Consider the following 15,528-nt stretch of genomic DNA (forward strand, 5'->3'; position numbering starts at 1 on the left):
AATATACACCTATGGTTATGTTCTTTTTATTTCCTTTTAATTTTTTTATATCAAATAAGCTTGATCATGTAAAACAATTTAGCTTTAGGTTTGTAGAAATATTCAGACACCTTGAGAAGTTCATTCAAAGTTCGCACCAGGCCTTGAATATTTTATACAGAGATAAGTAGAGTAATAAATCAGATTGTGGTCGGGGACCTAAAGCCGGCTGGAGTAGAGGGAAGTCATCTCCTAAAATCAGGTTGCAGCGCAATGTTTGCTGAATACAAAGTCATCCATTTATGCTTTTCAGGCAAAATTTAAATCAGGCTACCAAGCATCACCAACTATAAATTAATGGGAAAGCTCAGAAGGTAATTTTAAACCTGAAAAGCCTTTTGTCACTTTTTCACAAGGGAACAGAAACAATTGATCACATTTACTGGGCTTTCCCCTAAAACAGAGTACTTCAGAAAGGATGTTGCCTCAGTAATTTTAAAAATTTGAAGATTTAGTTAAATATGCCAATATGCTTATATATCCCATAGAATCTGCAGATCTCTTAAGATTTAAGTAAAGATGATGAATACCTTTTAAATGTTATGCTGGCAGCAACTGAGAAAGCCATTATTAAACACTGGCTTTAAAAAGCTTCCCTGCTCCTGGTCTCTTTATTACTACCATTAAACATACTTGACTATTACAGCAAAATGACTTACTCTTTCCTGCTCCTAAATGAAGCATTATAGGGAGCCTGGAAAATGGTCTTCCCATGACTCATCAATAATTATATAATATCACAGTATGTCCTGTATATATTGTGAATTCATTCCAGGAACTGAACATCCCATGGGCCTTTTTCTGGTTGTTCTTCTTGGAACTACTAGAGAAAGTAGATTGAATGTGTAAAAAAAGAAATAAAGAGTTAAGTTTGAAAACCCAGAAAAAGAACATAAAGAAAGTGATGGATTTAGCAAATTAGTATTTGTGCTATCATTACATGATTTCTTCAACGAACAATGTTTTTTGTTATTTATTCACAGTTTGCACAGTAAATCCAGATAAAGATGAAAGCCATTAGGGCTGTAAAGATTCAACGAATTATTCAAAGACCTAATAACATATTTTGAGACCAATCATTTGCCTTGACGCTTCATTTAATCCTGTTTATCTTATATTTATCCTTTTCATGTTTCGGCACGGTGGCTACCTCTAATGATAGCCTACCCTACTGATACATGGCTATCAAGTGCGGTTATCAGCAATGGAGGAAGACAGCAATGAGCAAAAGAAGTGCAGAGAAACATTAAGATTTAAAAGTGTAAGTTCATGATAAAATTTTGTGAAAAGAAAGGCTACGTTCACACTGAAGGCCTTGATGCTGAATTCCAATTCTTTTGTGAAATCCGATTTCTTTGCGTTGCCGTTCACATTTCCAAATATCCAAATGTCCCGCATGCGCAGTAGAGGACGCAATGACGTCAGAGGCCAGCATACTCTGTGTTTACGGAAGTAAACATGGATGGTAGTGCCCGAGCGCATCTAACAATCTTTCCCAACCATAAAAACACAATCGTTTTAAGATGGTTAAAAAACATAAATACTGCTCTCCACATCGTTGTCATAGTTGTTGTTTTTCTTGCCACTTCTTCATAGCAAGAACCAGAATAGTGACCTATGTCGGATATTATTGACGTTCAGGTCGGATGAATGCGACCTGGCCGTCCAGACACATGTTGCATTTGAAAAGATCAGATTTGTATCGGATTCAGGACCACAGAGCCAAGTGGCCTGGGTCTCATTGGAAAAAAATCGGATCTGAGTTGATCAGACAGCCATGAAAGATCAGATAATGGGCCAAAAAAAAAAATCGGATTTTTCAGGCTGCAGTGTAAACGTAGCCAAAGTGTATCAGTGAGTCGGCTAGCATCGACTGAGCTTCGGTTGCAACAGTTTAGCTCTGAGCTCTGCTCCATGCTGACCTACTGCACAATACATGCTGGCTTGATGAAGCGGTTAGGTCTCACTGGACCAGAACCTACAGAGTAAAAACAGGGAGGCTAACATTACCAGAACTGTTTTTTAAAATCTTACTGCATTTAACTGGTGTACATTTTGACTTTGAAACACTGTTTCACTGCCTCAAGGTTTTCATGAGCCACTACACATGAGAGAACTGTTAAAATAAACAAATGTTCATGGCTTGTCATCTACTATTTACTATATTAGCAAGAGCTAACATCATTAGTAGAAGCTTACATGGAATCACAATCTAATCAGAAGAAGAAGAACTGTTTAAGTAACAGAGACACATCTATCAGTTGAAACACATCATTCTTATAAATCTGGTAAAATGTTTTAATCCTGATGATCGACATCAAAAGTTCACACTTTAGTTAAGAAACCGGAGCTCTTTGTATCATAACTCTCCACCAGGGTTGGCGTCTCCTAGTAGCAGCCGCACAAACACCAGATTCTTTGACAGACTCTCCCCTCATTCTCCATTTGGTCCTCCAAAACTTCTTTACCTCCTGTGATTTCTACACTTATCAATTTCATCGCACTGTGATTTAAACTGAAAAGGTTTAACATTACTCACTACTTTATTGGTAGGATGGAGCTAACACTACAGGACCTAGCATATGTCAGTTACCCAGAAAGCATTGCAACGTAACCAACATGATGACGTTTGAGACACTATATTTTATTTAAACAAGCAATTTTACTCTTTTGTATTTCGTCTGAAAAAAAAAACTTCAGTCTATCGCTACAAACAATTGTGGACCCTTGAAAGTCAACCTAAAAGGGCCAAGCTTTTGATATACTAACGGTGGAATTTCTTTTTTTTTTTTTACTGCAGAATAATCCTTTTTGTTTTTTTAATCAAAAGAGAAATGTAATTCTTTTCATTTTTTCATCCATTTCTGCTGCTCAGAAAAAAAGACTATAGTAATCATGTGAACTATCTGCAGAATGAAACTTCTTTTTTATCTGATTACGGGAGTAAACATCAGAATAATCGATATAATAATAAATGATTAAAATAATTGTTTGCTACAGCCCTTAAGGCCGTATGCAATAATGCATAAATAAGTATCTTGTAGTCAATTCTGTTGGACCTAAAACAATGACATCAAAGGACCAGCAGCCTTTGGACATCACCTCGATCTGAAAGTACTCTGTAACCCCAGGTAGAAACCAGAGCAGAGAGTCTCTCTCCTCATAATCATAGACTTGTGACAAGTTCTTACCATGTTCCCTTTTGGCGTCCTCTTCCTCTGTGGGCTGTGAGGGATCATAGTAGTCAGCGCTGTATTTGAAAGCCACTGCGTTGTAAGTGCCTTCGTCAGCCAGAGCCTCACTTAAACGTTTGTATTCTTCCTCTGTGAAAAAGAAGGACATACGCACAGAGAAATAAGCTTTTTTTTTTATTATTTACAAAGGCTTTTGTTTTTCCTGAACATTTATGACATAAATGAAACTTAATTCAGATGTTGGAACACATTCACAGTAACCCAAGGACAAGCAGCTGCCTGTTTAAGACAGGTTAAATGTGGCGACTCTATACCTTTGCTTTGTTAATTAATAAAAAAAAACAAGACATTTTCAGATGCTTCCTCTCCAGTCTTTCCTTAATGCAAGGCCTTGACTTTTTTCCACAGTTTGATAAAAGGCAGAGGAAATATTCAATTAAAAAAATAAAAATAAGACAAATAGCTGCAGGGTTTCTATCGAAGCAAATGACCAAATATTTTGAAATCATTTTTGACCTTTTCCACCTTGTTTTGATGTGTTAAATTTCAGCAAGATGAACAGGAAGAAATCAAGTATTTAATATTTTCTTTTTTTTAAAGTGGAATAAAGCCCTTGGATGACAGGAGGATTTTGTCTCTAATATCTCCGACAGGCTTGTCTAAAAAAGAATAATAAAATAAAGCAAAAACATGGAAGATTTGCTAAATCAACTGTTGCGCAGTGAAGCCATTAAAGACATAGGTCTGAACTAACAGGGTAAAAGCTACACAAACAAAGCATACTCTACCTTATTTGTGACATCAAAAAATACAAGGAAAGTACTTTTAACATTTTCTTTTTAGCTGAAACAAATATTTTGTAGCTGTTTGACCACTTTTTTCCCCCCGATTCAATTTGTCAAGTCATAGAAAAAAAAAAAAAACAGGATCTGACTGTACTGCTAAAAGGCCAAGAAGGCTATTCATTGCAAAGAAATATTTTAGACAAGCACAAAGGAGACACGAGAAAATATGCAGTCTGTGTGAAAATAAAGCTGACAATATACTATGTTAGCAGCCGAAGCCTGACCAGCCCAGCAAGCTGCAAGCAAATATTGATTTACTTCACATCTCAGTGTAAAAATTGTACCCTGCAGCTGTAGCCATTTAGTTTAGTCTTGCAGAGTGCAACCTGCTGGTGGGTTAGATTGCGTTACCAACACAAACAAAACTGTTGTTTTTTTTCTGTTTTTTTTATTTTTATTTTTTTATGGCCGGAATAAAAACAGCTCCTTGGTCATCCTTTAGATATTCCTGTTCTTTATAGTGTTTAATTATGTTAAAATTCTTTCTTCAAGAGGGATATTCTAATTGCTATGATATGTACACAGGGTTTATACAGGAATGAGTAACTCTAATTTAATGGTCTTGTAAGGCTCTTAGAAATAATTTTAATGCCATAAACAAGTACCCATGACTCTCATATATACATATATAAAACATGGCAAAAGCCTTTGTCATCTTTACTGTTGACAGGCTGCAGCAATGTCCCAAGTTCCTTGTTTTCCAGCCACTTTAGTTGGAATTTGCATTTTCCCATTCTCTAGCTTTTCTTCCGCCTTCCGAACATACAGCTTTACGATCAACCGGAAGCAGTTTCACGCAAACACACGAAACCGGTTAAATCTAAAATTTCTGACCAAATTGTTAATCACAATGCCAATTAAGGCATCAATTTAAAAAAAAATAGTTTAATGAATCTTAATGATTTTTAATGACCCGGCAAACCCTGATACATATGACCAAGAAAAACAGTCTTTTGAAAATAAAATAAAAAAAATAGCAATGATTAGACCACCTTTGTATCTTTTTTTTTTCCCACTGTATTTCACTGAAGCTTTAGAACAAGGTCTGATATTACTTTCAATAACTCTTCATTTTCAAAAAAACTTATTTTGCCATTGTACCACCATATGGTAGTTTAGAATAAAACTAACAGCAATAACAAGTGTATTAACATCTTGTATATGCGTCTATGTTTCACTTTCCTGTAAGGACATGGATTTCCCCACTGTAGGAAGAAAAGGCTATCTATATTCTATGCTATCTTTTAATATAAATTTATAGATGAGGCTCTTTGAAACTTCAGAAAAAAAAGTTCTTCTATTAAAATTAATGGCAATCTATCTATTAGTGTCCTGCGGTCCTTTCAGTGGTCAGCTGGGTAATAGAATGGGGTCAAGGCTCCAAACTCAAGGGCAGAACATTCTGCAGGATGAACCTTCTACAAGGCGTGTGTGTAACTCAAACCATTAAGTGACACATTTCTTGCTGTCAGTTTGGGCACAAGACACCATTTTTCACCTAAAACACCCATATATTAATTCAATGGCAGCCATTAAGTCAGCCATTCACAAAAGTACTTTGTCACCCAAAGAACCTGTGTAACTATGATGTACAGCATCTAAGATGCGAGTGTCCTAGACATCCTAAAGTCAAAACTGATTTAGACATTAGTTATTAAGGTGCGGGCAGAGCTGGTGCAATTTTATCAACAGCAGAATGAACATGCCTAGAAAAGGGTTGCTGAAACTAATAGGCTGATATATTCAGCCTGATATGCAGTCAGTAAAGCATACTATTGATAGAAGTTATTTATTTATATTGTGCAGTGAGAGAATATGGCATGAGCCTTCAAATTCCAGAGAAATAGAGATAGAAATAAATAAATGTATTTTAATGAAGATGAAAAAAGATGAATCCATGGTGGTTATTCTAGTATTGTACTATAAATACAGATTTTAAAATGAAAAGTCATTATGGTACAACAGGAAAGGAAATGCTTTTTTAATTCCAACACTACTGTACCTCTTTACTGAGGAAAAACAATCTGTCTGCTAGAACCAATTTATGCACCTATATTTTATCTTCCATGAAAAAATTAGCTACCTATACTATTAAAGAAGTATAATTACAATAAATGCAAAAATCTAGGATTTATTTTAAATAACCTTGTTTGACATCACCCTGTCCTTTCCTAACTAGGTCAAGATTTTTACCACTGATCACCAAGAGGGCCGGAAAAGGCCGATACTGATCACAGACGATTTCACAGATACGTTTTTTGATTTAGGTATAAATGTTACAAATGGCAGCAATCTGCCAATGTTGAATCACAAAATCAGCTTATTAAAACAAAATAAAAAAAATAAAAAATAAAAAAACTTGCACACTACAGCAGGATATGTAAAATTAGTGCAACAGATCGGTGTCAAAGGCAGGTTGCATTTAAATAAAAAACCATAAGTTACTAAATCAAATCTGTCTGAAAACCTGGGTGATTATTTTATGGATTTGCTAACTCTGCTGTTAGCAAATCCATGTCAAAGAGTGAGTGAGGCGCTAAAACCTTCCTCCTAGCTTGGATCCCTTTTTCCATGACACAAGGAAGAAGCAAAGGAGCTTGATATTTTCCACATATTATCTGCATCATGTAAGGACACAGGAAACATTTTAATACATAAATTAAAACCTATTTTTTGTAAGATACATCCTGCAGCTTTAAGGAGACATTCACTGTGAGCATCCAGTGTCTGTTTGAACTTGAAATATTTATGCCTCAGTAGAGCGGTCCAACATTAAGAGCAATAGGTGGAACCCAACATTTTTCACTGCTGATCCCTTACCAGATTATTAAATCATTTTGCGGGTTATTTTTTTTTTCTGAATATCATGCATGGATGAAAGGCTAGTGTAGCACTTCTTTACCTGTGGTCTTTCTGTTCTGCAGTGTGCCTCAATCATATATTCCTCCCTTAGAATAACCACACATGATTCAACAAACCTTTGTACTTTGGTTTGATTTTGGACTAAACAAGATTTACAATCAATTTAAGTCTATGTTAGTTCTGTTGAGGGAGGGGCCAAGTACAACAAAACTTGTTGGGCCCCTGTTGGAGCCTAAAGGGATCCAAATAGCCATTGTATTTTTGGAGTGATTTCTATCAGAACGCGCTTTACAATCAATGGGAGTCATGCTTGTTAAGTATGAAAAGCAGACATGACTTTCCCCTTCTGTTTGCAGATTATAAATTCTCCCTTTTTTAGGGTGCAAAATTATTTACAGTAAAATATGGCAAGTGTGACATTATGGCTGAGAGAAAGATTAAAATATGAATAACACGTCTTCTAACTCATAAATTCCTGTCATTCGTCTCCTCTTTCAATCCGAAAAATGTCCCATCCGTCATTGCGGTGGTGTTGTGTTGACGTTAGAGTGACTTGATCAATAGAGGACAAACTTTGATCTTGTCACTTCGAAAAACACGTTCCCTCTTCCCCCTAAATAAGAAACACGCTTTAAGCATTGTATTTAATTTTTCTGTATTGCAGATGGAACAGAAAAATAAAACAGAAACAAATGTAAAACTTTTAATTTAATCTCCATTACTACTTGCAATTGTGACCTAACAGATCTGTTTCATGGAGAATCTGAGGGTTTTTAAACCTTTACAGTGATTTGTGCAATAAAAGAGAGAAAGTATTAGACCCTTCAGCTTATTGTCCGTCTTTGAAATGTGATCTGCTGAACATGGGTTATAGCTTTCCAATAACTATGGGGGAGAAATCCAAGCACAGCACAATAGTTTAACAAGGAAGACCATAAAATGTGCCTCCTTTGTGAAACATGCTAATTATAAAGACACCAATAAGGCAGACCCTGTCTACTGTTGTTCAGTGCTATTGTGTAAAGTCCTTAGCTCTATTTTGCTTATTTTCTTTAGATTCATGAAACAGCTTTTATATATCATTATGTGTGCTTTACCTGTACAAATTTTACATTAATAAAAGAGCTTTTTAAACACTGAGCCATGACAAAAAATGAAATACTATTGTAAATAAAAATAAAAATATTAGTGTCATATTAGTGCTTATTAAAGAGGATAAAACATTTAAAATAATTACCAAAAAGACATACATTTTTTTTCAATATGCATATTGAAAATTATTGAAATATGCCATGAAATTCATCTTTTTACCTTGTCTTGCCTCTTCTTCCAGCAGGTCGGTGTGTAGAGCCAGGTACCGCTCTTCATCACACAGCGCCTCAATCCTCGCCTCTTCCTCTGACAGCTGGTAGGATGTATTCCATGACCCGCTGTCATAGTCTGAAAGGTCATGTAAGTGACCCCGCCCATCGTATCTGTTGGATGAGAAACAGAATTAGAGAAAAGAAGTCCAAACATAAATGAACATTTATTACAAAAGCCTAGACCTACTTACCAAGATAATGTGATGGTGGTTAAAAAAAACAACTAGATTAATTCTTTTGTCATAAAATACCTAGTATTATAACAATGCTTACATTTCTTTTTTTGTTTTACAAGCAAACCTAAATGGAAAATTAAAGAAGAACAAATAAGAGAAAGAAGACAAACAAAGCAACTCGCCTCTTACCTTACAGGGTTCAATTCCCCCCTGTAACACTCATCATTACTTCTAAATCTGCAAAGAAAGTTACATTCACACAAACCCGAGCACATAAATACCTATCCGCAAGAACCCAAATGGACGATATATTCCAGGGTTTGTCCCTCTAGGGCATCTCTCTGCTGTAGTTTCTTCATGAAGACAGAGAAATGGGGTGCTGTTGTTGACATTCAGGGTTTGAAAGGACCCCGAAGCCTAACTTGCTGTGGAAAAACTGAGTTATGTGATAAAGACACACATACAAATTTTGTACAAATGAAGTATAGGCTTGACCACTGTGGACCAAGATGTTTCAAACAAATACATTTTGATAGCAATATATTCACACAAAAAAGCAATGTTTTTTTGTGCTTCTTTAAAACCAGGATTTTTTGAATCAGCTTAGCCACAGGGACTGTAGTCAGGGTTAGAATTTTCCCTGGGATGATGACCATCAACAAATCAAAAAAGAGAGAAATTTTAAACTGATCATTTAAAATCAAAGACAGTTTGAAAAGGAGAGAAACAGTTTGACAGAGTTAATATATTTATTTAGCAATCTGATAACATGCCAATAACGTGCCAATATGCAAAGCTGAACGGAATAGTTTAAATTTTTCGAGATAGAGATGCACCAACAGATCTTCTGGCAACAGGGATTGTAAAAAAAAAATACACGCTGGACCTGATCTTTTCACCAATCAGCCACTTAGATATTAAAAATATACTTAAAATTCTGAGTTAGCCATTTTGGGTGTCTGTGAGGGAATTAAAATAAAAGAAAGAGAAATTTTTTTTTTTATAATCTATTATATATTTTAATGCTTCCAAAATCAGCATATAAAAAGCTGATGACTTTATTACATCAAAGCTGTTGGGTAATTTGAACTTCTACAGTGAAAATATTGAATTAGAAAAAATACAAATTTTTAGCAGATTTTTCTTTTTACGAAAAATGACATCCTGTGATATTATTTGTTCTACACTTCAACAAAAAAGTAATTGGTACACTCGAAATTTCTCTCAAATTGGAAAAGACAAAGTTTTGTTATATTAGGGTGTGTTAAAATCATTATTATACTTTAAGATAGATAGATAGATAGATAGATAGATAGATAGATAGATAGATAGATAGATAGATAGATAGATAGATAGATAGATAGATAGATAGATAGATAGATAGATAGATAGATAGACCAGTTTTTCAACTTAGCTAGAGAGTAGGGAAACGCAATTTGTTATTATTAAGATTGTTAAAAGAAAGTCTGACTGAAAACAAAAATTGACGACTAGCTAACAGCCACAAAATCTCTGAAAGGTGCATCTCTATTCTAACCAGAGATATCAATAACATGACATGTGTTGTCTTAAATCCAGAAAGCAAAAATCCAAAATACATAAGCTAATTAAATACAAAAATAATGAAATCGCATACTAAGTATTCATTCATAACTAATGTTGATTGTAGCTTAAACTAGCAAACAAAAATAACAGCTAAAAGTTCCCCATCCATATTTGACATATAGAAATGAGCGATGGTCCCAGACTGTTGTGGCTAACGTTAGCAATAACCGCAGGCATTTGCATGTTAGCATGTTACTATATCAACTTTATATGTCATTTTTTAGTTTAACACATCTGAAAGCAAGTTAGCAGGAGGAAGTTAAGTATTCGTAGTTTATTTCTGGTCTTGACGAGCTTCTGCAACATAAACTCTGGAGTAGTCCCTTGAAATTCGAAACAGGCTAACGAATAGCAGAAACAGTTAGCATAATGTTTCAGTCTACGTTTTTTCAACCGACCTATCAATCATGATGCTCTTGTCTCCCATCCATGGGATTAGGTGTTTTCCATGTTCGTGGTAAAGAGCCTTTTCGTCGTCTCGGAACAGTTTGCAGGCATAACCGAAAACCAAGATATCGGCGTATTTATCGCTGTCGCTCACGTCCTTCTTCACAGGTTTGTTGTTAGGGTCCTTCTTTGCGGCTCCGCGACGATACATCTTGAAGTTATTTAAGAAAATATGTATACCTGAACAACTGTCTTACAGTAATAACACCAAGCAAACAAAATAGCTTCAATATAGCCGAAATGATTTAGCAACTAGCAACGCTTTGCACAAATTCTACTCAGCGTGTCGCCATATTGGAAATTGAGTTTTGAAGCGTCACTAAATTCGTCAGCACTTTCGGTTAAAACTTCCCACAAAATATTTGTTTATTCTCCGATTGAAAGTAACAGTTGAAAAATTATTATTACTATTTTTCATTGCCCTTTTCGCCAAAGATGTTGATTTCGAATTATTTCATGTTGTTTTGTATGTTAAATTTCCATACTATGTCGAATCTGCTTTTTAAAACTGTGTTCATAGCGTCAGCTTTACTAAACAGGATGCTTAATTTGTAGTTTTATGTTGTTTTTATTTTTATTATTATCGTTTTTAAATACTTTGTTCAATTATTAGTAATTTGATGAATGTTTACATTATAAGGAAGAAAAGTCAAAAACCTCACAAAATCAAATATGCAGAATTTTACGTTCTATAATCAGTGTTATAGTTAACATACATAAAGGGAGCATTGATAGATAGTTTAAAAATAAAATATTTATTTCATACAAAAATTCACATTGGGTTTGTCAAGGACCCAGGTGCCTTCAGATTTGTTTATGCCTTTAATTGAGGTGGTATATCTTTCAAGCTCCTTGCTAAGATCAGTATACAATTTTATACAAGTTTATTTTTTCCAGGAAGAGTAGAAGTTGAACTGAGGTTTGGTAGGTAAAATATGACATCTTTATCTTAGCTTTCCTTTCTTAGAAAACCCTCTATAATGTCCTTTGTTGTAAGCAGAAATATTTTTTGCTTTCTCTGTTATTGGTTGTTGAACCTGTCCTAAATGGCATGGGTTCCATATGCCATTTAGGACATATATCCATATGTCTTTCTTGAATCTCAGAAAACAACAGGTCCACGAAATTTGATTCAGCTATTCTAAAAAAAAAACTTCTTCCCTCTGCTTTGATAACTAAGCCTATATAGACACAGGTATTTCTTATCCCTATGTACATGGCAATCTCAACATATTAGAATTCAAATTAAAAGATTTTTATTTCCATAAATATACAAAATATTTTGGACCTGTTTTAGACAGTTAAGCATATACCTTTTTAAATTTTGGCTTACAGTTTTTATTATGGCATAATAATATGAGTCAATTCTGGCCAACCATTTAGAAAGCTATGAAGTCAATTACAATGAAATTCTAGTTGCTCAACAGTTTAGTTAACTTAATTTTTCAAGATGGATAAATTATGCATATTATATTTATGCAAAGCCGGTCGAAGTCATTGAGGCACTAACCTGGATGCAATCCCTTCTCTCGAACAAGTCCAAACCAACACTATGCATTCAATTGTTAACCTGGCTCAATAAAAAAAAAAAAAACATATAAAACACATACTCACAGGAGCAGTAGGACTATGTTTTATCCTAAAGAGAGAAACATGGATAACAGCTCCAAACCATTCATAAAGTCTATAGCAAGAAAAATCAGAGTACATAACACTGTAAGAAATTGCTCATTCAGCCAAGTAACTGTAATTTCTGGACAATAACCAAACACAGAAGCAAAGGGTAAAACACATAATCTGTAGAGGGAAAACATGAAGGTAACAGTAAGCAGCAATAGCTCAGCTCTGCTGGATGTCTTTGCAGCTAAACATAACCTGGTAAATATTATTTTCTTTGAAGCATTAAACCAGAGAAAAAATAATGACAGTGATAACTGCAGATAATATTTTGTTAAACAGATGTAATTCTAATATCTTATTTTAACCATTTTATTGGTCACCCTTGTGTGCACAAGCAAGGAATTTGGCTTCCTGAATTACAAAAAAAAAAACAACAACAAATAATGCATTTAAAATACTTTAGAAGGATGAAATAAGAATATAGTACGTTGTCATGACCGACTGCTCCTTGTGGGGGCCTATGCCTGAAACGCACAAGGTGAGTTACTGTTTTAGGGGCAGGGGTTAAATTCAGGATTATGGTGTGAAGTGAGTTAAGGCTGGGGTTAGGGCCAGGTATGAACCTGTAATGGTTTAATGGTAAGGGTCACAGTAAGGTTGTAGAAATAGGTTAGAAATGAGTGGAAGTCAATGGAGGTTCCCCACAGGGATAGGGAAATGGGGTTGTGTGTGTGGTAGCGTGTGTGTTTGTTTGCCTTTTTTCTTATAACAATACAAAAGGGAGGTTGCGATAGTAAAACAAAATATTTGTTTCCAGCAAAGCAGCTGACTACCCTGGCTGTGAGCTGTGAGTTTATCAAATTCATAGCCTGAGAAGAGAAATGGTCTCTGTATCAACTTGCTTTACAAGTTAGTGCTCTATACAGCCAGCCTGAAAGTAATAGTCTAAACAGTGTATGGCCAGATTGCGTGGAGTCAGCAAAGATGTTTTTTTTTCTGCCTCTAGACCTGTACATCTCATAGATGGAGGATAGAACAGCGGTCTTGTTTATGTTAATAAACCACATTGGTCAACGTTTGAGAATCCTTCCCTTTGTCCGAGTGACCATGTAGCACAACTTGTTGCAACACTCTGCTAAAATAATCAGATTGAAACCTTCATTAAGGAGATTTATTGGCCATGTATATGTAACAAGCACTGTACTATTATATTGTTATAAGCCCTTTGTCCTTACCCATAGGCAGCTCTGAATAATTAATCCCAGGAATTGTAAGGAGTCTGAAAAGACTAATGAAGTCCACAACAGAGGTTTACAGAGAGTAATTCCAAATAAAGAAGACAGATCATAGTGCTAGTGTAGCTCCTTTGTTTCCATCTTATACTCTATTATTCAGAACCTCTTGCTGTGTTCTCTTTAACTTTGTTGTTTGAAATGAAAAGGCTGAAAAGTCTTAAAGGGTTTAGACAATGTTTTGTTGCAATGCAGCTGATATACTCAGGTGCATTGCTGCATTTTGTAGACCATATATACACTATATTGCCAAAAGTATTTGCTCACCTGCCTTGACTCACATATGAGCTTAAGTGACATCCCGTTCCTAATCCATAGGTTTCAATATGACGTCGGTCCACCCTTTGCAGCTAGAACAGCTTCAACTCTTCTGGGAAGGCTGTCCACAAGGTTTAGGAGTGTGTTTATGGGAATTTTTGACCATTCTTCCAGAAGCGCATTTGTGAGGTCGCACACTGATGTTGGACGAGAAGGCCTGGCTCTCAGTCTCCGCTCTAATTCATCCCAAAGGTGTTCTATCGGGTTGAGGTCAGGACTCTGTGCAGGCCAGTCAAGTTCATCCACACCAGACTCTGTCATCCATGTCTTTATGGACCTTGCTTTGTGCACTGGTGCACAGTCATGTTGGAAGAGGAAGGGGCCAGCTCCAAACTGTTCCCACAAAGTTGGGAGCATGGAATTGTCCAAAATGTCTTGGTATGCTGAAGCATTCAGAGTTCCTTTCACTGGAACTAAGGGGCCAAGCCCAGCTCCTGAAAAACAACCTCACACCATAATCCCCCCTCCACCAAACTTTACACTTGGCACAATGCAGTCAGACAAGTACCGTTCTCCTGGCAACCGCCAAACCCAGACCCGTCCATCAGATTGCCAGATGGAGAAGCGCGATTCGTCACTCCAGAGAACGCGTCTCCACTGCTCTAGAGTCCAGTGGCGGCGTGCTTTACACCACCGCATCCGACGCTTTGCATTGCACTTGGTGATGTATGGCTTGGATGCAGCTGCTCGACCATGGAAACCCATTCCATGAAGCTCTCTGCGCACTGTTCTTGAGCTAATCTGAAGGCCACATGAAGTTTGGAGGTCTGTAGTGATTGACTCTGCAGAAAGTTGGCGACCTCTTCGCACTATGCGCGTCAGCATCCGCTGACCCCGCTCCGTCAGTTTACGTGGCCTACCACTTCGTGGCTGAGTTGCTGTCGTTCCCAAACACTTCCATTTTCTTATAATACAGCTGACAGTTGACTGTGGAATATTTAGGAGCGAGGAAATTTCACGACTGGATTTGTTGCACAGGTGGCATCCTATCACAGTTCCACGCTGGAATTCACTGAGCTCCTGAGAGCGACCCATTCTTTCACAAATGTTTGTAAAAACAGTCTGCATGCCTAGGTGCTTGAATTTATACACCTGTGGCCATGGAAGTGATTGGAACACCTGATTCCAATAATTTGGATGGGTGAGCAAATACTTTTGGCAATATAGTGTATTATTCAAAAAAATTTTTTAAATTTGGTCCATTTGGTGCTCATTACAATTACAGAGTATGTAAAATCACTGCATATAATTTTTGCAAAGAGGACTGGTGACACCATTTTTAATTTACAAAAATTGGAGCCTAATGCTTAAACACAGTATCTTAAAGGCCAAAAAAAGGATTTGTTTATTTTGGTCTGAGAAAATAATCCCAAAATAATAACACCATCTTCCTGTTTTTTGTAATGTAGGACTCCAAGATTATCTTAATTTACCTAAAGCATAAATACAGGAGTGATGAGAGATAACATATGTTTATAGATTTTTAAAAATCTTTTCTGTTCTTCATAGGTCCAAATTTAATCTGTTATTCTTGGAATATTATAAAATATTTGAATGAACTTAGGTTTAAATATGTTTTCAGAGTAGTTTAGGGGATCTTTTGGGGCAATTCCTTTGAACAGACAGGTGTGATTGAGTCAGATTTGCAGAAAGACTAACTTCAAGCTTTGCCTACATATTTTCTATGTGATTCAAAAATGTTGATTATTTAAAACTAATTTGGCAGTATGGTTAGCATCATTGTCCATTTGGAAAACCCATTTGTT

General features: G+C 35.9%; 1 protein-coding gene across 3 annotated transcripts in view; it reads right to left on the bottom strand.

The window, feature by feature from the left end:
* Positions 1 to 10,837, bottom strand: part of LOC119792615 (splicing factor SWAP) — a 74,719-nt gene extending 63,882 nt beyond the window's left edge. For all 3 annotated transcript variants that reach the window (XM_038299337.1, XM_038299338.1, XM_038299336.1), the window contains exons 1-3: positions 10,484 to 10,837; positions 8,252 to 8,415; positions 3,231 to 3,362 (exon numbers count right to left, since the gene is read on the bottom strand). In XM_038299337.1, coding sequence (XP_038155265.1) covers positions 3,231 to 3,362; positions 8,252 to 8,415; positions 10,484 to 10,683 — 496 coding nt within the window. In that variant the 5' untranslated portion in view covers positions 10,684 to 10,837. The remainder of the gene's footprint in view (positions 1 to 3,230; positions 3,363 to 8,251; positions 8,416 to 10,483) is intronic.
* Positions 10,838 to 15,528: the final 4,691 nt, after the last annotated feature.

Source organism: Cyprinodon tularosa, unplaced genomic scaffold, assembly GCF_016077235.1.
Source record: "Cyprinodon tularosa strain WSP-4 unplaced genomic scaffold, ASM1607723v1 ctg425, whole genome shotgun sequence".
NCBI lineage: Eukaryota > Metazoa > Chordata > Actinopteri > Cyprinodontiformes > Cyprinodontidae > Cyprinodon > Cyprinodon tularosa.